We start from the raw sequence: 27,133 nt of genomic DNA, 5'->3' as shown, positions 1-27,133 counted from the left end.
TCAACTATCTCAAAAATCACAGTAAATGGCCATTTGTAGCAACGTGGAAGGAACTGGAGAGTGTGATGCTAAGTGAAATAAGCCATACAGGGGCGCCTGGGTGGCGCAGTCGGTTAAGCATCCGACTTCAGCCAGGTCACGATCTCGCGGTCCGTGAGTTCGAGCCCCGCGTCGGGCTCTGGGCTGATGGCTCAGAGCCTGGAGCCTGTTTCCGATTCTGTGTCTCCCTCTCTCTCTGCCCCTCCCCTGTTCATGCTCTGTCTCTCTCTGTCCCCCAAAAAATAAATAAACGTTGAAAAAATATATAAAAAAAAAAGAAGAAAGAAGCCATACAGAGAAAGACAGATACCATATGTTTTCAGTCTTATGTGGATCCTGAGAAACTTAACAGAAACCCATGGGGGAGGGGAAGGAAAAAAGAAAAAAAGAGGTTAGAGTGGGAGAGAGCCCAAGCATAAGTGACTCTTAAAAACTGAGAACAAACTGAGGGTTAATGGGGGGGTGGGAGGGAGGGGAGGGTGGGTGATGGGTATTGAGGAGGGCACTTTTTGGGATGAGCACTGGGTGTTCTATGGAAACCAATTTGACAATAAATTTCATATATTGAAAAAAAAATCACAGTAAATGAAAACAGTCTAAAAGCCTCAACTAAAATGCAGACTGTCAGAATGGATAAAAAAGGAAGACTCAACTATATGCCACCTATACAAAATGCACTTTAAATGTCAAGACAGAAATTTGTTCGAAAGACAGGAATATGATATACCACACTAACACTTGACCAAAGAAGGCTGAGCTAGAGTGGCTATATGAATAGCAGACAAAACAGTTTCAAGCAAAATATATATATATATATATATATATATATATATATATATATTACCAGCAATAAACAACAGGTCATTATATAATCATAAAAAGGTCAATTAAGAGCAATCTTAAATGTTCATGTATCTGTTAATAGCTTCAAAGTACATGAAGCAAAATTGATAGAACTGAAAAGAGATATAGGCAAATTCAAAATTATAGTCTGATATTTCAACACGCTCAACATCAGCAAGGGCATAGTAGACTTGGCCGCCACTATTCTTCTCAAGGATCTACGGAACACTTACCAAAAAAGACTATGTTCTGGGTCAAAAATAAATCTTAATAAAAGGAAGAAGTCAAGAGGCCTGAAGTCATAATAGTGTGTTCCCTGCCACAAAGCAATCAAATCAGAAATCAAGCACAAAAATATCTCTGGAAAATACTCAACTATTTGTGAACTACAGAACACATCGAAATATCTCCTGGGTCAAAGAAGTAATGAAAAAAGAAAAAAAAAATTAGAAAGGATTCTGAACTGAATGAAAATGAAAACATAGTAGAATTTGTAGAGTTCTGCTTTAGTAGCACTCACATGAAGACTGATAGCACTGAATGTATACATTAAAAAAGAACAGGGAAGTGCGGTGCTCCTTGCTGCCTTTGTGGCTCCTCCCCCAGCTTCCCAAGGCACCCTGCCCTGCCCCGCCCCACCCTGGCAGTGGATGGAGAGCAGGTGCTTTGTTCACAGAGCACAGCAGGCACTTGGGTGGGTGGGGGCGGGTTCCGCCAATGCCGGGAATTGAAGGTGGGGGAGTAGCCGTAGGAGGAGACCCCCCTAGACTGAGGTGGGCATGGGCCGGGCCCCGGGTTCTGCTGGAGTGAGAGGCGGCGGCGGTGGCACAGGCATGGTCCTTCTGGAAGGGAGAGCCCAATGCCTCTGCACCTGTCTCCCCTCCCTTCCTCTCCGCCCCTGCCATGGGTTTTGTGTTCTAGCTCCCCATCTTTTTCTCACTACCTACATCATCACCCTTCTTCCGACTTCGCTTCCCAGCTTCTTGCGACCCTTTCTCTCACTTAAGCCTCAGTTACTCAGGCTCTTTTCACCCTAGTCTTGCCGGAGACTTCATATGCCAGCAGTCTCTCTCATGGGATGTCCCCATCCTTCCCCTCTCCCCACATCCTATTCTGGGCTGATGGCAACCAGAAATCCTTCCTATTGCGTTTACCGGCAGTTTCCACCTGGCCCTGAAGCTTGGCGCAGATCAAGTCCACCACACCCACGCTGAGAAGGACCCCTAGGAGAACCACTTTTCCCATGGTGGTATTGGACAATGTGTTCTCGATTTTCCTCTGGTTGCTTATTTTAGTCTGAATATTTGTTACTCTCCACCGCTATACTTTAAAAACGTATGTTTTGGTTGCATGACAAGGAGTTAGAAATGAGCCAGAGACCATTCGCAGGTAAGGAGAAGATTTAGACATTTAGGATTCAAGGAAGAAAGGAGAAACAGAAGGTTAAGAAGGTTAGATTCCTGAAAGTATTTTTATATCTTTTGTGATCTGAGGAAGTGGAGATTACTGAGCCTACACAGATTGACATTTTGGGAGAAAATTTCATGGTGCTTGATTTGCTCTTGGAGTAACGTGAACACAAGTTCTCAAACCTGCATATTCTCTCAGTTGGAACCAGCTGTATATCTGAATGTTCACTTTCATCAGAACTTGTATCAGAGAAAGAATGGGAGTCTGCTTCAACGAAAATGACTACCTCCGGGACCTGAAAAGAGTCATTCTGTTTCCTAATAGTGTATATGGCCATTTTCGTGGGAACAGATCAGCATTTTTACAGTTTACTTGGAGTATCCAGGACTGCAAACAGTAGAGAGATAAGACAAGCTTTCACGAAGTTGGCATTGAAGCTACATCCTTATAAAAAACAAAACAAAAAAAAAAACCCAAAAAACCAAAACGAATAACCCAGGGCACCTGGGTGGCTCAGTCAGTTGAGCGTCCAACTTCCGCTCGCTCGGGTCATGATCTCACAGGTTGTGGGTTAGAGCCCTGCGTCGGGCTCTGTGCTGATGGCTCGGAGCCAGGGGCCTGCTTTGGACTCTGTGTCTCCCACTCTCTCTGCCCCTAACCCACTTGCATTCCGTCTCGGTCTCTCTCAATAGTAAATAAACACTAAATAAATAAATAAATAAATAACCAACCAACCAACCAAATGTATAATCCTAATGTACAGAGTGATTTTCAAAGATAAATAGAGCATATGAAGTACTCAAAGATGAAGATCTGTGGGAAAAGTATGACAAATACGGAGAAAAGGGACTTGCAGATGATCCAGAAGGTGGCCCGTATGAAAGCTGGGATTATGATCGTTATGATTTTGGTATTTGTGATGATGATCTTGAAAGCATGACATTGAATAGAAGAGAAGTGGATGCTGCTGTTCATTCTGGAGAAGTGTGGTTTGTGAACTTTTACTCCCCAGGATGGTCACACTGCCATGAATTAGCTCCCACATGGAGAGACTGTGTTAAAGAAGTAGATGGATTACTTTGAATTGGTGCTGTTAACTGTGGTGATGATAGAATGTTTTGCTGAATGAAAGGAGTCAACGGATCTCCCAGCCTCTTCCTTTTTAGGTCTGGAATGGCCACAGTGAAATATCACGGGGACAGATCAAAGGAACGTTTGGTGAGTTCGCCATGCAGCACGTTAGAAACCCAGTGATGGAATTATGGACAGGAAATTGTGTTCACTCCATAGAAACTGCTTTTGCTGCTAGTATTGGCCAGCTGATCACTTTTTGTTGCAAAGGAGGAGATTGTTTAACTTCATAGACACGACTCAGGCTCAGGGGCATGTTGGATGGTCTGGTTAATGTAGGGTGGATGGACTGTGCCACCCAGGACAAACTTTGTAAAAGTCTGGATATTATCACAAGTACTACTGCCTATTTTCCTCTGGCGCCCCATTAAATAACAGAGAGAAAAGCAGCGTTTTGTTCCTTAATTCATTGGATGCTCGAGAAATAGATTTGGAAATCATGCACAGTCTTCCAGATTTTGAGCTACTTTTGGCAAATACACTAACGGATCGATTGGCTCATCATCGGTGGCTCTTATTGTTTAGTTTCGGAAAACATGAAAATCCAAATGATCCTGAGTTGAGGGAACTAAAAACTCTACTCAAAAGTGAACAATTCAAGTTGGCAAGGCTGACTATCCCTCTGCACCAGACATCTGTAGTAATCTCTCTGTATTTCAGCCATGTCTAGCAGTATTTAAAGGACAAGGAACCAAAGAATATGAAATTCATCATGGAAAGAAGATTCTATATGATATACTAGCCTTTGCCAAAGAAAGTGGTAATTCTCATGTTGCCACACTTGGACCTCAAAATGTTCCTGCCGATGACAGGAACCGTGGCTTGTTGATTTGTTTGTGCCATGGTGTCCACCATGTCAAGCTTTATTGCCAGAGTTACAAAAAGCATCAAAGCATCTGCGTGGTCAGCTTTAGTTTGGTACACTAGATGGTACGGTTCACGAGAGACCCTGTAACATGTATAACATTTAGGCGGATCCAACAACAGTTGTATTCAACCAATCCGAGGTTCATGAATAAGAAGGACATCACTCCGCTGAACAACAGATCTTGGAATTCATAGAGGATCTTAGGAACCTTCAGAGACCTCCCTGACACCCACCACTTTCAATGAACTAGCTAAACAAAGAAACCATGATGAAGTCTGAATGGTTGACTTCTACTCCCATGGTGTCACCCATGTCAAGTCCTAATGCCAGAATGGAAAAGAATGGCCCGGACACTAACTGGACAGTTACTGTGGGCAGTATAGACTGCCAAAAGTATCATTCTTTTTGTGCCCAAGAAAATGTTCAGAGATACCCTGAGATAAGATTCCCTCCCCCAAAACCAAATAAAGCTTTTCAGTATCACAGTTACAATGGCTAGAAGAGAGATTTGGGGCACGGGATTTCGACCTCAAGCATCCACAAATCTAATGGCTCAGACTTTCGATGAAAAAGTTATACAAGGGAAAAATCACCGGGTGATTGAATTCTATGCTCCTTGGTGTGGACCTTGCCAAAATTTTGCTCCAGCGTTTAAGCTCTTGGCTAAGACGATGAAAGGAAAAGTGAAAGCTGGAAAAATAGGCTGTCAGGCTTCGGCTCAGACATGCCAGAAAGCTGGCATCAGAGCCTATCCGACTGTTAAATGTTATCCCTATGAAAAAGCAAAGAGAAACATTTGGGGAGAGCAAATAGATGCCAGAGATGCAAAAGCAATCGCTGCCTTACTAAATGAAAAATTGAAAAATCTCCACACTCATGGAGAGAGAGATGAGGATGAAGTTTAATGATGTGAAGATGAAGAAAAAAGAGAAAAGGAATTCTAACCCATGACATCAGAGGAACATCTTTGTAGGATGTTGCTACATTCTGGGTCACAATAAAGGAACGTTATCTCGGAATTGTAATTGCACCATCTGAATTCTGTATAACATTGGTATAATTGAAGGGTCTGCAAGCTTTTTCTGTAAAAGGCCAAACTGTAAATATTTTAACCTTTGTAGACCATATACTTTTGTCACATAGTACTTTGTTTTTGCTTTGTTTACAACCCTTTAAAAAATCTAAAACTTTTCTTACCTCAGGGCCATACCCAAACAAGCCAAGCCACATTCAGTCCACGGGCCATAGATTGCTGACCCCTGGAAATGATACTAAAGCTGCCCAGCTCAAACAGGAGCCTGCTCTGTCACGTACATACATGTCTAGGGTCTATTCCTTAAAGTTTTGTGGCTGGCCTGAAAGGAAATAATTTGATATTTATTTACCTGTCTGAAAAATTGTGTGAAATGGATTGTGGCCATAGTGTAATTTAAAAAAAGCACACACCCCCCCCACACACACACAATGTGGCAAGCAGATAGCCTATTTTCATGGTGTATTATAGTAAAGAGATTTTCTTCTTTTTTCTTTCTAAAGGTTGAAGAACTGATTTTAATTTTTCACAATTGAGAAAAATTTTGGTAAAATAATGCCAATAGATTTCTACAGTATATAGAAGAAGAAGAAGAACTAGGAGGGAAGTAGGGGGAGGAGAAGAAGAGGAGGAGGAGGAGGAGCATAGAGGAGGCGCAAGAAGACAGAGGAGGAGGAGGAGGAAGGAGGAAGAGGAGGGAAGGAGGACAGGGAGATGGAGAGGGAAAGGGATAAGAAGAAGATGAAGAAGAGGAAGGAGAAGGAGAAGAGAAGAAGAGGAGGAGGAGGAAAGAGGAAGGGGAAGTGGAAAGAAGGAGGAGAGGGAGAGGGAGACAGAGTGGGAAAGGGAGAAGAAGAAGAAGAAGAAGAAGAAGAAGAAGGGGGAGGGGGAGGAGGAGGAGGAGAGGAGGAGGAGTAGGAGGGAGTAGAAGGAAGAAGGAGAGGAGGAAGAAGGAGAGGAAAAAGAAGAAGAGGATGAAGAGGATGAGGAAGAAAAAAGGTCTGAAATCTATGACATTGGGTTCCACCTTTTGAAACTAGAAAACTAAAACAAATTAAACCCAAACCAAGCAGAAGAAAGGAACTAATATAAAGACAAAAATCACATGAAAGAAAGCAGAAAAACGAGAGAGAATAATCAATGAAACCAAATGCTTTCAGGAGGTGAAAAAAGGAGAAATTTCTACCAAGACTGATCCCAAAATGAAGAGAAACAACGGAAGTATTAACAATATATCAGAAATTAGTAATGTAACTAACATTACTGGAAATTCACAGATACTAAAAAAAATAACAAAGTAATATTATGAACTTTATATAATTAATTTGACAACTCAGATGCAGTGGGTAAATTCCGTGAAAGACAGAAATTATCAAAGCTCAATCAAGAGTGAAGGGTGCCTGGCTGGCTAAGTTGGTAGAACATGTGACTCTTGATCTCTGGATTGTGAGTTCAAGCCGCATGTTGGGTGTAAAGATTACTGAAATGAAATGAAATGAAATGAAATGAAATGAAGTGAAATGAAATAAAATAAAATAAAATAAATAAAATAAAATAAAGGAAAAAAAGAACAGATAAACTAACTAACTCTATATGTATAAAAGAAACTAAAGTCTTAGATAAAGATCTTTCCACAGAAAACAATTCCAGGGCCAAGTGGCTACACTAGTAAATTCATCCAACATTTTCGGAAGAAATGTTATCTATTCTACACAAAGTCTCCCCCCAAAATGGAGAGGAGAAATATGTCTCACCTCATTCTATAAGGCTAGCATTACCTGAAACCAAAACTAGACAAAGATACTGTAAGAAATAAAATTCTGTCATAAGCATGGGAGCACAATTTCTGAAGAAACCATCCACAAATCAAGTCTAACACTACATTAAAGAGGGGGGTGTGTCAACATGGCAGAGAAGTAGGGGTACCTGAAATGACCACATCCCTCAAACACAGCAGTGAGGCAAGAAGATGTGGAAATCTAGGAATCTGGGCTACAGCGTGACACAAACATCTCCAGGGGCCCATGGGGACAACTGGCCAGGTCATGGAGATTTTTAATCTATTCTTTCTGCACCTCTTCTGTATCTCCTTCTTATTTTCCTTTCTCTCTCTCTCTCTCTCCCTCCCTCCTTCCCTCCCTCCCTCTCTTCCCTGCCTGGATTAAGTTGTATAGTTTCTCTGATTCTCTGCCTGGTCAATTTTTTGTCTTCTTCTCTTTTCCTTTGCCCCTGTCATTTCTCCCTTTGTATGAGATAAGGCATCTTCCATCACCCCCCCCCCCAGTGTTTAAATTCTTTTCCAAGTTTACATTATGAACAAATCTAAGCACACCTGCTGGAATGGCCAACCCACAAATATGAGTAGGGAAATAAAGCAACCAGAGTCACAACAACAGAGAGCATGAAACATGCTCCAAAGATACCTATTGAAGGGCCAGGCCCTGGATAGTATACGACCCCTTTTTAAAATAGTGCTGACAGGTGCAGGACACATGACAACTAGGAAAACACATAAAGTACTGAACACTGAGGAAATGGAAGAATTCTCCTCAAAAGAAACTCCAGGAAGAAATGAGAGCTAGAGAACTGCTCAAAACAGATATAAACAATATATCGGTTCAAGAATTTAGAATAATAGTTGTAAGATTAACAGCTGAGCTTACAAAAAAGCATAGAAGACAGCAGAGAATCTATTGCTGCAGGGATCAAGGAACTAAGAAATAGTGACAGCAATTAAGAAATACTGTAAATAAGATGCAAAATAAACTAGATGCAGTAACAGCAAAGATGGAGGAAACAGAGGGGAGAATAAGTGACATAGAAGATGAAAGTATGGAAAATGATGAAGCCAAGAAAAAGGGTGATAAGAAAATATTAGACCATGAGGGGAAAACTAAGTGATTCAATGAAATGTAATAATATCCGGATCATAAGAGTTCCAGCGTGAGAGAGAGAGAGAGAGAGAGAGAGAGAGAGAGAGAAAAGGGCAGATGGTTTTCTTGAACAAATTATAGGTGAGAACTTTCCTAATCTGGAGAAAAGGAAGCAGACATCCAAATCCAGAAGGCACAGACAACTCTCTTCAGATTCAACAAGACTAGGTCTTCTCCACAGCATATCATAGTGAAATTGGCAAGTTACAAAGAGAAAAGAGAATTCTGAAACCAGCAAGGGACAAACGGGCCTTAACCTACAAGGGTAGACACATATGGGTAGTAGCAGACCTGCCCGCTGAAACTTGGCAGGCCAGGAGGCGATGGTAGGAAAAAGTCCATGTGCTGAATAGGAAAATATGCTGCTAAGAATCCTTTCTCCAGCAAGGATGTCATTCAGAATAGAAGGAGAGATAGGCTTTCCCAGAAAACCAAAAACTACAAGAGCTCATGACCACTAAACCAGCCCTGCAGGAGATCCTAAGGAGATTCTGTGAGTGGAATGTTGTCAAGGCTACAAAGGACCAGAAACATCACCACAAGCATGAAAGCTCCAGACAACACAATGACATGAAATCCATATCCTTAAATAATCACTCTGAATGTGAAGGGACTAAATGCCCTTATCAAAACACATAGCGTATCTGAATGGATCAAAAAACAAACAAAATCCATCTATATGCTGTCTACAAGAGACTTATTTGAGACAGGAGGACACCATTAGATTGAAGGTTAGGGGATAGAGTACCATGTATTATGCTACTGGAAGTCAAAAGAAAGCTGGAGTAGCCATACTTAGATCAGACAAATGAGATTTTAAACCAAAGACTCTAACAAGAGATGGCGAAGGGCATTATATCATAATTAAGGGATCTATCCATCAAGAAGAGCTAACAATTGTAAATGTTGGTGCCCCCAACTTGAGAGCCCCCAAATATATACATAGGCTAATCACAAACCGAAGCATTCTTATTGATAATCATATGGAAATTGTAGGTGACTTAAATACTCCCTAACAACAATGGACACATCACCTAGGCACAAAATCGGTAAAGAAACAAAGGCCCTGAATGATACACTGGACCAGATGGATTTGACAGATCTGTTCAGAACTTTTCATCCAACAGCAGCAGAATACACATTCTTTTCGAGTGCACGTGGAACATTCTCCAAAACAGACCACACAGTGGGTCACAAAACAGCCCTCCATAAATATAAAAGAACTGAGATCATACCATGCGTATTTTCGGATCACAACACTATGAAACTTGAAATCAAACAAAAGAAAAAGTTTGGGAAGCCCCCAAATGCATGGAGGTTGATGACCATCCTACTGGAGAAAGAATGGGTCACCCTGACAATGAAAGGTAAAATTAAAAAATATATACGGGCAAATGAAAATGAAAACATGACAGACCAACCCCTTTTGGGATGCAGCAAAGGCAGCCCTAAAAGGAAAACATGTCGCCATCCAGGCCTTTCTCAAGAAATAAGAACAATCCGAAATACAAAATCGAACCTCACACCTAAAGAAACTAGAAGAAGAACAGCAAAGAAACCCTACAGCCATTAGAAGAAATAATAAAGATTAGAGCAGAAATAAACACTATAGAATCCAAAAGAAAAACCCGTAAAAACAAACAAAAAAAATAGTAGAACAGATCAATGAATCTAAGAGCTGTTTTTGTTTAAAGAATAAATAAACTTGATAACCCCCTAGCCAGCTTTCTCAAAAAGAAAAGAGAATCCAAATAGATAAAATCACGAATGAAAAAGGAAAGGTCACAATCAACACCACAGAAATACAACTATTAGGGAATACTATGAAAATGTATATGCCAACAAACTGGACAACCTGGAAGAAATGGACACATACCTAGTCAACCACACATTACCCAAACTCAAATGGGAAGAAATAGAAAATATGAACAGACCCATAACCAGTGAAGAAATTCAATCAGTTATCAAAAATCTCCCAACAAATATGAGTCCTGGGCAAAAAGTCTTCCCACGGGAATTCTACAAGACATTTAAAGCAGAGTTAATACCGATTCTTTTCCAGCTGTTGAACAAAGAAATGGAAGAAAAGCTTCCGGACTCTTTCTATGAAGCTAGCATTACCTTGATTCCCAACACAGATAGAGACCCCACTAAAAAGGAGAATGACAGGCCAATATTCCTGATGAACATGGATGCCAAAATTCTTAACAAGATACTAGCAAATCCAATTCGGCAGTATATGAAAGAATTCTTCACCATGATCAAGTGGGATTCATTCCTGGGCTACAGGGCTGGTTCAATATTCGCAAATCAATCAAAGTGATACATCACCTTAATAGAAGAAAGGATACAATCATTCATATGATCCTGTCAATAAATACAGAAAAACATTTGACAAAATACAGCATCCTTTGTTAATAAGAAACCCTCAAGAAAGTTGGGTTACAAAGAACATACCTTAACATTATAAAAGCCATATATGAGAAGCCTGCTGCGAATATCCTCAATGGGGAGAAACAGAGAACTTCCCCCTACCCTGCCCGCCGAAGATAAGGAACATAAAAGAGACGTCCACTCTCACCAGTGTTGTTGAACATCGTGTTGGAAGGCCTAGCCTCAGCAATCATACAACAAAATGAAATAAAACACATCCAAATTGGCAAAGAAGTTAAACATTCGCCTTTCACAGATGGCATGATACTCTACATGGAAAACCTGAAAGACTCCACCAAAAAGCTGCTCCAACTGATACATGAATTCAGCAAAGTCACAGGATACAAAATCAACACACAGAAATTGATTGCACTTCTATATACCAATAATGAAGTGACAGAAAGAGAAATCAAGAAACCGAGCTCATTTACAATTACACCAAGAACCATAAAATACCTAGGAATCAACCTAACCAAAGCTATAAGAGATTTGTATCCTGAAAACTATAGAAAACATATCAAAGAAATTAAAGAAGACACAAAGAAATAGAAAAACATTCCATGCTCATGGACTGAAAGAAGAAATATTGTGAAAATGCGATAACGACCCAAAGCAATCTACACATTCACTGCAATCCCAATCAACGTTGCACCGGCATTCTTCTAAGAGATAGAGCAAACAATCCTACAATTTGTATGGAACCACAAAAGATCCCAGATAGCCAAAGTAATGTTGAAAAAGAAAACCAAAGCTGGAGGCATCACAATCCCAGACGTTAGCCTCTACTACAAGGCTGCGATCATCAAGGGAGTATACTATTGGCACAAAAAGAGACACAAAGGCGAATGGCATAGAATAGAGAATCCAGAAATGGACCCACAAATGTATGGCCAACTAAACCTTGGCAAAGCAGGAAAGAGTATCCAATGGAAAAAAGATAGGCTCTTTCGCAAATGGTGCTGGGAGGTCTGGGCAGCAACATGCAGAAGAATGAAACAGGACCAGTTTTTTACACCGTGCATAAACTCAAAATGGATGAAAGACCTCAATGTGAGAGAGGAAACCATCAAAACCCTGGAGAATAACACAGGCCACAACCTCTTTGACCTTGGCTACAGCAAATTCTACTCAATACATCTCTGAAGGCAAGGGACATAAAAGCAAAATTGGACTATTGGGACCTCATCAAAGTAGAAAGCTTCTGCACTTCAAAGGAAACAATCCACAAAATTAAAAGGCACCAAAGGAATGGGAGAAGATATCTGCACATGACATATCAGATAAAGGATTAGTACCCATACTCTAGAAAGAATTGGCCAAACTCAACACCCGAAAATCAAATAATCCAGGGAAGAAATGGGCAGAAGACATGAATAGACACTTCCAAAGAAGACATCCAGATGGCCAACAGGCACATGAAAGTATGTTGAATGTCGCTTATCATCAGGGAAATACAAATCAAAACCACATTGAGATACCACCTCACACCGGTCAGGGTAGAAAAAATTAACAACACAGGAAACAGCAGACATTGGTAAGGATGTGCAGAAATGGGAATTCTCTTGCACTGTCGGTGGAAATGCATGGGTGGTGCCACTGCTCCGGAAAACAGAGTGGAGGTTCCTCAAAAAATTAAAAATAAAATTACCCAACAACCCAGCAATTGCACTACTAGGCATATATCGAAGGAACACAGGAGTGCTGATTCATACGTGCACATGTACCCCAACATTTATACTATCAACAATTACCAAATTATGGAAAGAACACAAATGTCCATCAACTGATGAATGGGAAAAGAAGATGTGGTTTATATATACAATGGATATTACTTGGCAATGAGAAAGAATGAAATCATGCCATTTGCAACAACATGGATGGAACTGGAGGGTAGTATGTGAAGTGAAATAAGTCAGAGAAAAACAGATATCATATGTTTTCACTCATATGTGGATTTTGAGAAACTTAACAGAAGAACATGGGGGAATAGAAGGGGAAAAAATAGTTTCAAACAGAGAGGGAGGCAAACCATAAGAAACTCTTAAATACAGAGAACAAACTGAAGGTTCATGGAGGGGTGGGGGAAAGAGGAGAATAGGTGATGGGAATTGAGGAGGGCACTTGTTGGGATGAGCACTGAGTGTGGTATGTAAGTAATGAATCATGGGAATATACTCCCAAAGCCAAGAGCACGATGTATACACTGTATGTTAGCTAACTTGACAATAAATTATATTTCATTAATTAATTAAACTACAGCCATGTGTGTTTGTGGGGGGTGGAATCTAACAATACACTAAGGTATAATTTGTTATTACCAAATGGGGTTTATCCCAGAAATGCAGAGTTGGTTTAAGATTCAAAAACCATATCTATCTCCGTAGATAAAATAAGTTCCTTGTCAAAATTCAACATCCGTTCCTGATAAAAACTTTCGGCAATCCTGGAATACAAGGGAGCTTCAATATGATTTAAAACAAAACAAAACAAAACAAGTCTTGATAACTCTATAGCTAACGTTATAAATAATGGTGAAAAACTGAATGCATTCATTTCCTATAAGACCAGGAAGAAGACAGGAATGACATTCACTGAATGACTTCCTCTCTTCAGCACTATACTAGCAGTTCTAGCCAATGGAATCAAACAAGATAAAGCAACAAAGGACATCCAGATAGAAAATGAAGTGAAACTGTCTCTACTAGCAAGGACATGGTCACAAAATAGAAGTTGGCAAACTCCAGCCTATGGGCCACGTTACTTGTTTTGGTAAATTAAATTTTATCAAAATACATCCATTTCCATTAATTTATGCAGTATCTATTGGCTGCTCTTATAGTACAATGGCAAAACTGATTAGTTGTGATAGAGAATGAATTGGCTACAAGGCTACAATATTTACCATTGTTAGTAAAATAGTAGTTAAAAATGAATTCTTATGACCTTTGCTTATGTAGAAAATCTGACAGCATTAAGAAAAATGCTACTAGAATTAATAAATGAATTTATCATGGCACATGGATGACTCAGTCGATTGAGTGTCTGTCTCTTGATTTCAGCTCAGGCTATGATCCCAGAGTCATGGGATGGAGCCTTATGTCAGGCTCGTACTGAGCATGGGGACTGCTTAAGATTCTCTCTCTCTCTCTGTCTCTCTCTGTCTCTCTCTCTCTCTCTCTCTGCCCCTCTCCCTTGCTCATGTATTCTCTCTAATATTAAATATATCTATACATATAAATTTATCAAGGTTGGAGGATACAGAATCATTACACAAAAATCAACTGTATTTCTATATATTAGCTATAAAGAATCAAAAATTAAAATTTCAGGGCATCTGGGTGGCTCAGCTGGTTAAGCACTGGGCTCAGGCTCAGGTCATGATCTCACCGTTGGTGAGTTCAAGCCCCACGTCAGGCTCTGTACTGATAGCTTGGAGCCTGAAGCCTGGAACCTGCTTCAGATTCTGTCTACCTCTCTCTCCGCCCCCCCCCAACTCATGCTCTGTCTCTCTCAAGAGTAAGCATTAAAAAAATTAAATTTAAGATGTATTATTTACAACTGCACTGAAAATAAAAAATAATCACGGTTAATATCATAAAAGACAGAAAGACCTATACATTAAACACTACAGAATATTACTGAGAAAATTTTAAAAGACCTATATCAAGGGAGAGATATATACTCTGTTCAGGGGTTAAAAGATTCAATAATGTCAAGAAGCCAATTCTCCCCAAATAAATCTGTAGATTCAACATAATCTAAACTTAATTTCCAGAAGACCACCAGAGTTGTTGTTTGTTTGTTTGTTTTAAGAAACAGACAAACTGATTCTAAAATTCACGTGGAAATGCAAAGGATCCAGAGTAGCGGAAGAACACTGAAAAGAACACAGCAAGATGACAAACACTACCTGATTTCAAAAATCCTTATAAACTGGCAATGATTAAAACAGCATAATATTGGTACAAAGATGGACAAAGAGATCAATGAGACAGAATAGAGCCCATACATAAACCCACACATATGTGGCCAACTGATTATGACAAAGGAGCAATGGCATAAAGTGGAGAAAACAAAGCCTTTTCCATAAATGGTGTTGGAACAACTAGATATCCATATGCAAAAGAATGACCTTGTACACACACTTTGTATCACAAATAAAAAAGAATATAAAATGGGTCATAGATCTAAATGTAAGACCTAAAACTATAAAACTTCTAAAAGAAAGCATGAGAGAAAAGCTTTGTGACCTTGTGCTATGGAAATATTTCTTAGATATGAAAACCAAAAACAACAATCATACAAGAACAAATGAATGTGTAAACTGGACTTCACCAAAGAGAAAAACTGCTCTTCAAAAACACTGTTGAGAGAAGGAAAAGTCACAGAGTGGGAGAAGAAAAACCTTGCAAAAAAAGAGCAGTGAGAAAGGAACTGTATCTAGCTCTTTCCACCATCTTTCTGTGCCACCATCATGATGCATGTGAATGTCGTGGCAGATGCTCCCCAGAGCATAACAATACTGAAGAGAGAAGCAAACTCCAGGTTCTTACTAGGCCATGCTCCAAAGACATTGTCCACTTTCTAACTGTGATGATGAAGCATGGTTACAGTGGTGAATTTAAAATCATTGATGATCACAGAGTTGGGTAAATTGATGTGAAACTCACAGGCAGGTTAAGCAAGCATGGAGTGACTGGCCCCAGAATTGATGGACAATGCAAAGATCTAGAAAAATGGCAGAATAATCTGCTCAGTTTGGTTTCATTATACTGACCACTTCAGCTACAATCATGGACCATGAAGAAGGAAGATGAAAACACACAGAAGGGGAAATCCTGGGATTCTTTTTCTAGCGATGTAATACATATGTGCAAATAAAATGCCTCAGTGTAAACAACAACAACAACAACCACCACCAAAAAAAAAGAAAACAGAATAAGGAACTGTGTCTAGGATATACAAAGAATTCTGAAAACTCAAAAACTAAGAAAACAAACAAATTTTTAAAACAACCAAAGATTTGGACAATTCAAAGAAGATACACAGATGGCAAACAAGCACATGAAAATATGCTCGCCATCATCAGTTATTAGGGAGATGTATATTGAAATCATAATGAGATATATACTAAATATCCATCCGAATGGCTAGGATTTAAAAAGCTGACAATACTAAGTGTTCATGAATATGTATGTAGGAATTGGTGCTCTCACAGACTGCTGGTGGGAATTAAAAACCGTACAACTCCTTTAGAAAACAATTTGGCAGCTTCATAATAAGGGAATATGAAGGGACATGAGATTTTTAAGGGTGATGAATATGTTAACTGTCTGGATGATGGTTATCATTTCATACGTGTAAACATATGTCAAAACTATCAAATGACACACTTCATATATGAACTAAACTTCATATATGAACTAAAAATGTTGGATACGAAAATCTCTTTCACAGGAAGAAACGTCTAAAACAGTGGATAAGACACAGACGGAAAGAAGGATGTAAAACCATACAAGATGAAGCCAGAGGACTGTGGCCTTTAACCTAATAGCAATGAGAAGTAATAGCTAAGCTTTAAGCAAGGGGGTACCATGATGAAAGACACATTTTTTAAAACATATACTAATTATGGTTGCAGTGTAGACCAAGGTCCTGGGAGGTAGAACGGCAGGAAAAACAGTCCTAAGGTTATTTCAGTCATCTGGGAGAAAAATAATGACCTGACCTGGGTGAAGGCACAGAAGAGAAGCAGAGTTAACAAACACATTAGATGTGCCATTCCCACTAAGAAAGGTACAGTAGAAATGATGAGTCTTTGGCTGAGAGGATACAATAGTGCTCCTTTTATTTTAATACAAAACGCATTTCTGAGATGAGCAGCTCTATAATACAGCAGTGCTCTATGGTGCAGTAGTAGGCAAGGTTGCACATGTTACTACAGAAATATACGTAAAAAGACTTCCTACCTTTACAATCCATGCCAAGTTGTTCGATCAGCAACATGAAATTCTTAGAGTAAGGCAACTCACAATGCTCTGAAGCTGTTTTAGATGACTGAATGAAGTCGACAAGGTCATCCATAGAAGTAATTTGCTTTTTGACCTACGAATGAATAATACCATTTCAAAATGTCCCCCAAATATTTATAAAATATACTAGGTGTAGAGAAGTGATAAATAGCCATCTTTTTATAAAAGCAAAAACAGGGGCACCTGACTGGCTCAGTCGGTTGAGCATCCGACTCCATTTTGGCTCAGGTCATGACCTCAGGGTTCCTGAGTTTGAGTCCCACGTTGACCTCCACAATGACAGCATGGGGCCTGCTTGGGATTCTCTCTCCCCCTCTCCCTCGGCCCCTCCCCCACTTGTGCGTGCTCTCTCTCAAAATACATTTTAAAAATAAGTGAATGAACATTTAAAAGCGAAACCATAGAGACTTTTAAAAAGAACGGATTTTTATCAAAAAGACACTGTTATCCATAGCTAGTATTTCTAAGTAACTTTTTCACAGCAAATGTCTCTACAACAAAGGAAGATTTTCTATTTTTTCACTACATCTTTCATAAAGTAATTTCTTGCCACTGAACAATATTCCTAACAAATATGTATCAAAATGATATAATAAAATAAAAATAAAATAAATAATAAATAAAATAAAATTACATTGTCTCTTTTGCTTACCTTGTTCTTTTTCTTAGAAATTTTCTTTGCAGGTCTGAAAAAAAACAACAATTGTTTTCAGGCAAGTATTAAATACTTAAAATACAAAGCGTATCTAAACCTATTGTTTCTGATATAAAATCTCTGCATTTGAAACTAATTTTCTACAAAGGGGATTAAACAACAGAGTAACATTAAACAACATCGAAAACATACTACTGCTAATATTAACAAAGGATTAGGTTTATCCAGTTCTAGTATATGTGCTGCTGAAGCAAGCACAACAAAGTACTAAAGTTAGGTAAAAACTAACAAAAGCAAAGGAAAATCCTAATGCTACTTGCATTATTTGATAGGAATAATACCATTGTTTGTGTTGTTGTCATTTTACTAAAAATAAGCTTTTACTGGCACTAAAACCTACTTGGAAGGTGCAAGTTAAGTCCCTATATGAAAGAACCCCTTTTTAACAATCATGATATTAACGTGTTGGAGACTCACTATGCAACTACTCTCTAGGCATTACTATGTGCACTTTACATGTCTTCAAGGTATTTGAAGCCCCACAACAATCCTATGAAGTAGGTTATTATATTAGGTATGTTACACAGAAAGAAAATGAGGCACAGAAAGTCGAAGTGACTTGCCCAAGAAGCCCTAGTCGCTGGCCAAGAACAGACCCTGAATTCAAACCCAGGAATGTGCCTTCAAAGCATCTGTTTTATACTACGTGGTTAAAGTAATACTCCAGTGTTTCTAACTAATATGACAGCAAATGTATCTATATTATGATTCGATTTCTAGCTATAGTGATACATAACAATTTCTGAATCTTACACATTTTTTAAGAGACTTTATACTTGGCAAGATGGGAAATCTACTTTCAATAAACTAAAGATTTGCTTCTTCTAGAGAAGTTCCTCAACAGGCATTCATTCATTCATTCATTCATTCATTCCACTGTTTATCCCCACATTCAACACATACTTATTGAGCATAATATCTGTGTCAATGGCACTGTTGGTACAGGAAGCATGATTTTGGTCATTTAGAGCTCTCTAGTCCAAAAGGAATAATCTGTTATGGATCACTAGTTTCTTTTACAATTGTAAATAAACAAAATCTTCCCCTTTCCCCAGAACTTAAATAATATTAACTTAATAGAATCAGATACTTTAAAGTCCCTAACAAAATCATAGCTACTTGTGATACTATCAAAGGCACTGGATATCTATAAAATCATCAAGGAAGGATTACTTTTATTCAGAATGGCCTCAGTGTTTGCATACATTTATGAAAAGTGTGTGTGTGTGTGTATACAAATATATACATATAGAACTTATACACATATACTTTTATAAACATATATAAGAAATTATAGATATAGTTTGTATATTATGCATATACATATATATAATATGTATTATACATATAATATACATATAAGAAATATACATATAAGAAATTATACAGCCATATATATAAATATATATAAATATATATTTAATTAATTAATTAATTATTTACTTTTATTTAATTATTAAATTAAATTAATTTACTTATTTTAAATTATTTTATTAAATTAATTTAATTAATTTAATATATTTAATATATAAATATATTTATATATATGTATATATATACTTGCATACATACATATATATTTTTAAATCTGCACATTCAATTGTATGAGAATACCCCATTGTGGAACCAATTCAGAATAAACCAACTTCTTGCACAAAATCACATCAATAAGAGTACTAAAGACAATTACTATATTTTTTTTTCAACGTTTATTTATTTTTTTTGCGACAGAGAGAGACAGAGCATGAACGGGGGAGGGGCAGAGAGAGAGGGAGACACAGAATCGGAAACAGGCTCCAGGCTCTGAACCATCAGCCCAGAGCCTGACGCGGGGCTCGAACTCACGGACCGCAAGATCGTGACCTGGCTGAAGTCGGACGCTCAACCGACTGCGCCACCCAGGCGCCTCTATCATTTTTAAAAGATAATGTAATGCAATCAACAAACTTCCTAATGTTTGGAAACGGAAACAAAATTAAATTAACTAACCATGTCTATATCTATTGATCATTTCCAACAGAATACATTCTCTAAAGCCCCCATCTTAAAATAAAAAGAGAAAGAAAATGCCTTTGCAATTCACATTCTTTTTCAGTTATCATCCATTTGTCTATTACCTTTCCCTATTAAAATGCTGTAAGGAGTTGTTTACACTTACTCATCTTCCATGCTTCCATGGTGACTGCTGAAACTGCTCCTTGACAAAGTCACTTACCCTCATCACAACTTTTCAAGCAGTGTGTTTGATATGTTGAGTATTTCTTGCTTTAGCTTGGACCTACCTACACTACAGCATTTTATTTCCACAAAGGTAATCACTGCTAAAATTCCTTCACAGGCACATAAAGAATTTATAGATTTTACCTGCTTTCATGCTGATCCTTTTCACTGAAATGGCTGCCATCATTCTTTTGTAGTGGACCACCAGTTAGGGCATCTGCCTTCTGCAACACTGGTGTGATCACAGATCCTTTAGATGTCCCTTTTTCATTTTCACCTTTCTTTAACTTCTTCATATGTAAACCAGGTTCCCTCCTTAAAAGAAAAACAGAGGTGCTTTTAAAAAAAGCTCTCATTATAAAAGTTTGATTAGAAGATGGCGGCTTAGGAGGACGCTGGGCTCACCGCACGTCCTGCTGATCACTTAGATTCCATCTACACCTGCCTAAATAACCCAGAAAACCGCTAGAGGATTAGCAGAACGGAGTCGCCGGAGCCAAGCGCAGACGAGAGGCCCACGGAAGAGGGTAGGAAGGGCGGCGAGGCGGTGCGCGCTCCACGGACTGGCGGGAGGGAGCCGGGGCGGAGGGGCGGCTCGCCGGCCAAGCAGAGCCCCCGAGTCTGGCTTGCAAAAGCGGAGGGGCCTGACGGACTGTGTTCCCACAACAAGCGCGACTTAGCGTCTGGGAGGTCATAAGTTAACAGCTCTGCTCAGAAAGCGGGAAGGCTGGAGGACAAAGGGAGGGAGAGCTGCTGAGCCCCCTGACAACAGAACTCAGTTTGGTGGGGAACAAAGGCGCTCGCCAGCGCCATCTCCCCCGCCCATCCCCCAGCCAAAATCCCAAAGAGAACCGGTTCCTGCCAGGGAACTTGCTCACTCCGAGCAAACACCTAACTCGGCACTTCTGCGGAGCCAAACCTCTGGCAGCGGATCTGACTCCCTCCTGCTGCCACAGGGCCCCTCCTGAAGTGGATCACCTAAGGAGAAGCGATCTAAGCCTGCCCCTCCTGCCCCCGTGCACCTTGCCTACCCACCCCAGCTAAGACGCCAGATCCCCAGCATCACAAGCCTGGCAGGGTGCAAGTAGCCCAGACGAGCCACACCACCCCACAGTGAATCCCGCCCCTAGGAGAGGGGAAGAGAAGGCACACACCAGTCTGACTGTGGCCCCAGCGGTGGGCTGGGGGCAGACATCAGGTCTGACTGCAGCCCCGCCCACCAACTCCAGCTATACACCACAGCACAGGGGAAGTGCCCTGCAGGTCCTCACCACGCCAGGGACTATCCAAAATGACCAAGCGGAAGAATTACCCTCAGAAGAATCTCCAGGAAATAACAACAGCTAATGAGCTGATCAAAAAGGATTTAAATAATATAACAGAAAGTGAATTTAGAATAATAGTCATAAAATTAATCGCTGGGCTTGAAAACAGTATACAGGACAGCAGAGAATCTCTTGCTACAGAGATCAAGGGACTAAGGAACAGTCACGAGGAGCTGAAAAACGCTTTAAACGAAATGCATAACAAAATGGAAACCACCACAGCTCGGCTTGAAGAGGCAGAGGAGAGAATAGGTGAACTAGAAGATAAAGTTATGGAAAAAGAGGAAGCTGAGAAAAAGAGAGATAAAAAAATCCAGGAGTATGAGGGGAAAATTAGAGAACTAAGTGATACACTAAAAAGAAATAATATACGCATAATTGGTATCCCAGAGGAGGAAGAGAGAGGGAAAGGTGCTGAAGGGGTACTTGAAGAAATCATAGCTGAGAACTTCCCTGAACTGGGGAAGGAAAAAGGCATTGAAATCCAAGAGGCACAGAGAACTCCCTTCAGACGTAACTTGAATCGATCTTCTGCACGACATATCATAGTGAAACTGGCAAAATACAAGGATAAAGAGAAAATTCTGAAAGCAGCAAGGGGTAAACGTGCCCTCACATATAAAGGGAGACCTATAAGACTCGTGACTGATCTCTCTTTTGAAACTTGGCAGGCCAGAAAGAATTGGCACGAGATTTTCAGGGTACTAGACAGAAAAAATATGCAGCCAAGAATCCTTTATCCAGCAAGTCTGTCATTTAGAATAGAAGGAGAGATAAAGGTCTTCCCAAACAAACAAAAACTGAAGGAATTTGTCACCACTAAACCAGCCCTACAAGAGATCCTAAGGGGGACCCTGTGAGACAAAGTCCCAGAGACATCACTACAAGCATAAAACATACAGACATCACAATGACTCTAAACCCGTATCTTTCTATAATAACACTGAATGTAAATGGATTAAATGCGCCAACCAAAAGACATAGGGTATCAGAATGGATAAAAAAACAAGACCCATCTATTTGCTGTCTACAAGAGACTCATTTTAGACCTGAGGACACCTTTAGATTGAGAGTGAGGGGATGGAGAACTATTTATCATGCGACTGGAAGCCAAAAGAAAGCTGGAGTAGCCATACTTATATCAGACAAACTAGACTTTAAATTAAAGGCTGTAACAAGAGATGAAGAAGGGCATTATATAATAGTTACAGGGTCTATCCATCAGGAAGAGCTAACAATTATAAGTGTCTATGCGCCAAATACCGGAGCCCCCAAATATATAAAACAATTACTCATAAACATAAGCAACCTTATTGATAAGAATGTGGTAATTGCAGGGGACTTTAACACCCCACTTACAGAAATGGATAGATCATCTAGACACACGGTCAATAAAGAAACAAGGGCCCTGAATGAGACATTGGATCAGATGGACTTGACAGATATATTTAGAACTCTGCATCCCAAAGCAACAGAATATACTTTCTTCTCGAGTGCACATGGAACATTCTCCAAGATAGATCATATACTGGGTCACAAAACAGCCCTTCATAAGTTTACAAGAATTGAAATTATACCATGCTTACTTTCAGACCACAATGCTATGAAGCTTGAAATCAACCACAGAAAAAAGTCTGGAAAACCTCCAAAGCATGGAGATTAAAGAATACCCTACTAACGAATGAGTGGGTCAACCAGGCAATTAGAGAAGAAATTAAAAAATATATGGAAACAAACGAAAATGAAAATACAACAATCCAAACACTTTGGGATGCAGCAAAGGCAGTCCTGAGAGGAAAATACATTGCAATCCAGGCCTATCTCAAGAAACAAGAAAAATCCCAAATACAAAATCTAACAGCACACCTAAAGGAACTAGAAGCAGAACAGCAAAGGCAGCCTAAACCCAGCAGAAGAAGAGAAATAATAAAGATCAGAGCAGAAATAAACAATATAGAATCTAAAAAAACTGTAGAGCGGATCAACGAAACCAAGAGTTGGTTTTTTGAAAAAATAAACAAAATTGACAAACCTCTAGCCAGGCTTCTCAAAAAGAAAAGGGAGATGACCCAAATAGATAAAATCATGAATGAAAGTGGAATTATTACAACCAATCCCTCAGAGATACAAACAATTATCAGGGAATACTATGAAAACTTATATGCCAACAAATTGGACAACCTGGAAGAAATGGACAAATTCCTGAACACCCACACTCTTCCAAAACTCAATCAGGAGGAAATAGAAAGCTTGAACAGACCCATAACCAGCGAAGAAATTGAATCGGTTATCAAAAATCTCCCAACAAATAAGAGTCCAGGACCAGATGGCTTCCCAGGGGAGTTCTACCAGACGTTTAAAGCAGAGATAATACCTATCCTTCTCAAGCTATTCCAAGAAATAGAAAGGGAAGGAAAACTTCCAGACTCATTCTATGAAGCCAGTATTACTTTGATTCCTAAACCAGACAGAGACCCAGTAAAAAAAGAGAACTACAGGCCAATATCCCTGATGAATATGGATGCAAAAATTCTCAATAAGATACTAGCAAATCGAATTCAACGGCATATAAAAAGAATTATACACCATGATCAAGTGGGATTCATTCCTGGGATGCAGGGCTGGTTCAACATTCGCAAATCAATCAACGTGATACATCACATTAACAACAAAAAAGAGAAGAACCATATGATCCTGTCAATCGATGCAGAAAAGGCCTTCGACAAAATCCAGCACCCTTTCTTAATAAAAACCCTTGAGAAAGTCGGGATAGAAGGAACATACTTAAAGATCATAAAAGCCATTTATGAAAAGCCCACAGCTAACATCATCCTCAATGGGGAAAAACTGAGAGCTTTTTCCCTGAGATCAGGAACACGACAAGGATGCCCACTCTCACCGCTGCTGTTTAACATAGTGCTGGAATTTCTAGCATCAGCAATCAGACAACAAAAGGAAATCAAAGGCATCAAAATTGGCAAAGATGAAGTCGAGCTTTCGCTTTTTGCAGATGACATGATATTATACATGGAAAATCCGATAGACTCCACCAAAAGTCTGCTAGAACTGATACAGGAATTCAGCAAAGTTGCAGGATACAAAATCAATGTACAGAAATCAGTTGCATTCTTATACACTAACAATGAAGCAACAGAAAGACAAATAAAGAAACTGATCCCATTCACAATTGCACCAAGAAGCATAAAATACCTAGGAATAAATCTAACCAAAGATGTAAAGGATCTGTATGCTGAAAATTATAGAAAGCTTATGAAGGAAATTGAAGAAGATTTAAAGAAATGGAAAGACATTCCCTGCTCATGGATTGGAAAAATAAATATTGTCAAAATGTCAATACTACCCAAAGCTATCTACACATTCAATGCCATCCCAATCAAAATTGCACCAGCATTCTTCTCGAAACTAGAACAAGCAATCCTAAAATTCATATGGAACCACAAAAGGCCCCGAATAGCCAAAGGAATTTTGAAGAAGAAGACCAAAGCAGGAGGCATCACAATCCCAGACTTTAGCCTCTACTATAAAGCTGTCATCATCAAGACAGCATGGTATTGGCACAAAAACAGACACATAGACCAATGGAATAGAATAGAAACCCCAGAACTAGACCCACAAACGTATGGCCAACTCATCTTTGACAAAGCAGGAAAGAACATCCAATGGAAAAAAGACAGCCTCTTTAACAAATGGTGCTGGGAGAACTGGACAGCAACATGCAGAAGGTTGAAACTAGACCACTTTCTCACACCATTCACAAAAATAAACTCAAAATGGATAAAGGACCTAAATGTGAGACAGGAAACCATCAAAACCTTAGAGGAGAAAGCAGGAAAAGACCTCTCTGACCTCAGCCGTAGCAATCTCTTACTCGATACGTCCCCAAAGGCAAGGGAATTAAAAGCAAAAGTGAATTACTGGGATCTTATGAAGATAAAAAGCTTCTGCACAGCCAAGGAAACAACCAACAAAACTAAAAGGCAACCAACGGAATGGGAAAAGATATTTGCAAATGACATATCTGACAAAGGGCTAGTATCCAAAATCTATAAAGAGCTCACCAAACTCCATACCCGAAAAACAAATAACCCAGTGAAGAAATGGGCAGAAAACATGAATAGACACTTCTCTAAAGAAGACATCCGGATGGCCAACAGGCACATGAAAAGATGTTCAGCGTCGCTCCTTATCAGGGAAATACAAATCAAAACCACACTCAGGTATCACCTCACGCCAGTCAGAGTGGCCAAAATGAACAAATCAGGAGACTATAGATGCTGGAGAGGATGTGGAGAAACGGGAACCCTCTTGCACTGTTGGTGGGAATGCAAACTGGTGCAGCCGCTCTGGAAAGCAGTGTGGAGGTTCCTCAGAAAATTAAAAATAGACCTACCCTATGACCCAGCAATAGCACTGCTAGGAATTTATCCAAGGGATACAGGAGTACTGATGCATAGGGCCACTTGTACCCCAATGTTCATAGCAGCACTCTCAACAATAGCCAAATTATGGAAAGAGCCTAAATGTCCATCAACTGATGAATGGATAAAGAAATTGTGGTTTATATACACAATGGAATATTACGTGGCAATGAGAAAAAATGAAATATGGCCTTTTGTAGCAACGTGGATGGAACTGGAGAGTGTGATGTTAAGTGAAATAAGCCATACAGAGAAAGACAGATACCATATGGTTTCACTCTTATGTGGATCCTGAGAAACTTAACAGGAACCCATGGGGGAGGGGAAGGAAAAAAAAAAGAGGTTAGAATGGGAGAGAGCCAAAGCATAAGAGACTGTTAAAAACTGAGAACAAACTGAGGGTTGATGGGGGGTGGGAGGGAGGAGAGGGTGGGTGATGGGTATTGAGGAGGGCACCTTTTGGGATGAGCACTGGGTGTTGTATGGAAACCAATTTGTCAATAAATTTCATTAAAAAAATAAATAAAAGTTTGATTAAAAAAAAAAGAAAAAAAAGAAGAAAAACAAAGCCATTAAAAAGCCATAAAAAAGCCAATGTTTTCTAATAATTTTACTGATGAAGAATAAAAAGACAATTTTCATCAAGTTCTGAATTTTACCCATCTGACTTAATTTGATTAGTTCAGAGAACAGTGCTGAAGTACCAACCATACACAAGGAAATACTCATCTGGTGCTTCAAACACAGATAAATATACAAATAGAATACAATGCGATTTGTAAGAATTGACATGTGAAAAGCTGTAAGTGAGGACAAGAAAGGCTTTACTGAAGAGGGAAAATAAACAGCAGAGGTCACCAGGGAAAACAAAAGGAGAAAACCATTTTCTTAGAGATTAGAATGTGAGCACAAAGATTACACAGATGGCATCTAGGTGCCTTGAAAGGAAAAAGTATAAGCTTTTAGGAACTTGGGAAAAAAACATAAAATACATGGAAGCAAGTAGTAAGAGATCAGTCAGGAAAGATTCTGAAGAACCTTGAAGGTTACACTAAAAAGTTAGAGTTCATTTCCTAAAGGCAGTGACTCTTAGACATGGGAGTAATAACTAGATATGTGCTCTATTTTTGGCGTTGCTTTGAAATATAAGAATTCTTACTTTCAACAAAGTTTTAAAGTAGCATGAGGTCCATATAACATGAAAGAAGAAATCAGGGAAATATCTTAGGGGAAAAACTACTTTTAAAATACCCATATGTCAGAGCGATATCAGTATGATAGCTGAACAAGATGTACCTTGTTGTGTCTCCCCACCTACAACAAACTGGCATCTTATCCACCCACCGGCAAAACTGCCTTTGCAGGAGCTGTGGGAATCTAGCACCATATTCCAAGGGACCGAGGAAAAGTCTTGCCTACCCGTACATCAGGTAACAGGCAGACATACTACAGTCTAATCTGTGGACCTAGCAATAGCCCATAAAGTGCCTCCAGCCACTCCCTCTCAGCCACATCTGGGAGTCCCTCCCTTGAAAACACTCTCTAAGATGATCACCCATGGATGAGAGAGCCTTTTTGGAAAACCAGGTGTCCTGCAGAGAATTTCCAGCATACCACTGGAGCAAAAAAGTCAGGTTGGACACACTAAGAGGTAGTCACTAAAGACTGGAGGAAGTGACTGCTACTTCAAACGCAAAGACAGCAATGCAAAA

At 39.5% G+C, this 27,133-nt stretch overlaps 1 protein-coding gene and 1 pseudogene across 8 annotated transcripts in view; one reads left to right on the top strand and one right to left on the bottom strand.

Annotated features, from left to right (window-relative positions):
* The window catches only part of LOC122478343 (ankyrin repeat domain-containing protein 26-like), a 242,014-nt gene that overhangs the window by 44,667 nt on the left and 170,214 nt on the right, over positions 1-27,133 (bottom strand). For all 8 annotated transcript variants that reach the window (XM_043571969.1, XM_043571965.1, XM_043571967.1 and 5 more), the window contains 3 exons: positions 19,802-19,972; positions 17,375-17,408; positions 16,660-16,795 (listed from right to left, as the gene is read on the bottom strand). In XM_043571969.1, coding sequence (XP_043427904.1) covers positions 16,660-16,795; positions 17,375-17,408; positions 19,802-19,972 — 341 coding nt within the window. The remainder of the gene's footprint in view (positions 1-16,659; positions 16,796-17,374; positions 17,409-19,801; positions 19,973-27,133) is intronic.
* On the top strand, positions 1,463-5,702 carry LOC122478345 (annotated as a pseudogene).

The sequence above is a fragment of the Prionailurus bengalensis genome, unplaced genomic scaffold (genome assembly GCF_016509475.1).
Source record: "Prionailurus bengalensis isolate Pbe53 unplaced genomic scaffold, Fcat_Pben_1.1_paternal_pri Un_scaffold_51, whole genome shotgun sequence".
In the NCBI taxonomy this organism is placed as follows: Eukaryota; Metazoa; Chordata; class Mammalia; order Carnivora; family Felidae; genus Prionailurus; species Prionailurus bengalensis.
This window is presented reverse-complemented; position numbering and strand designations above follow the sequence as displayed.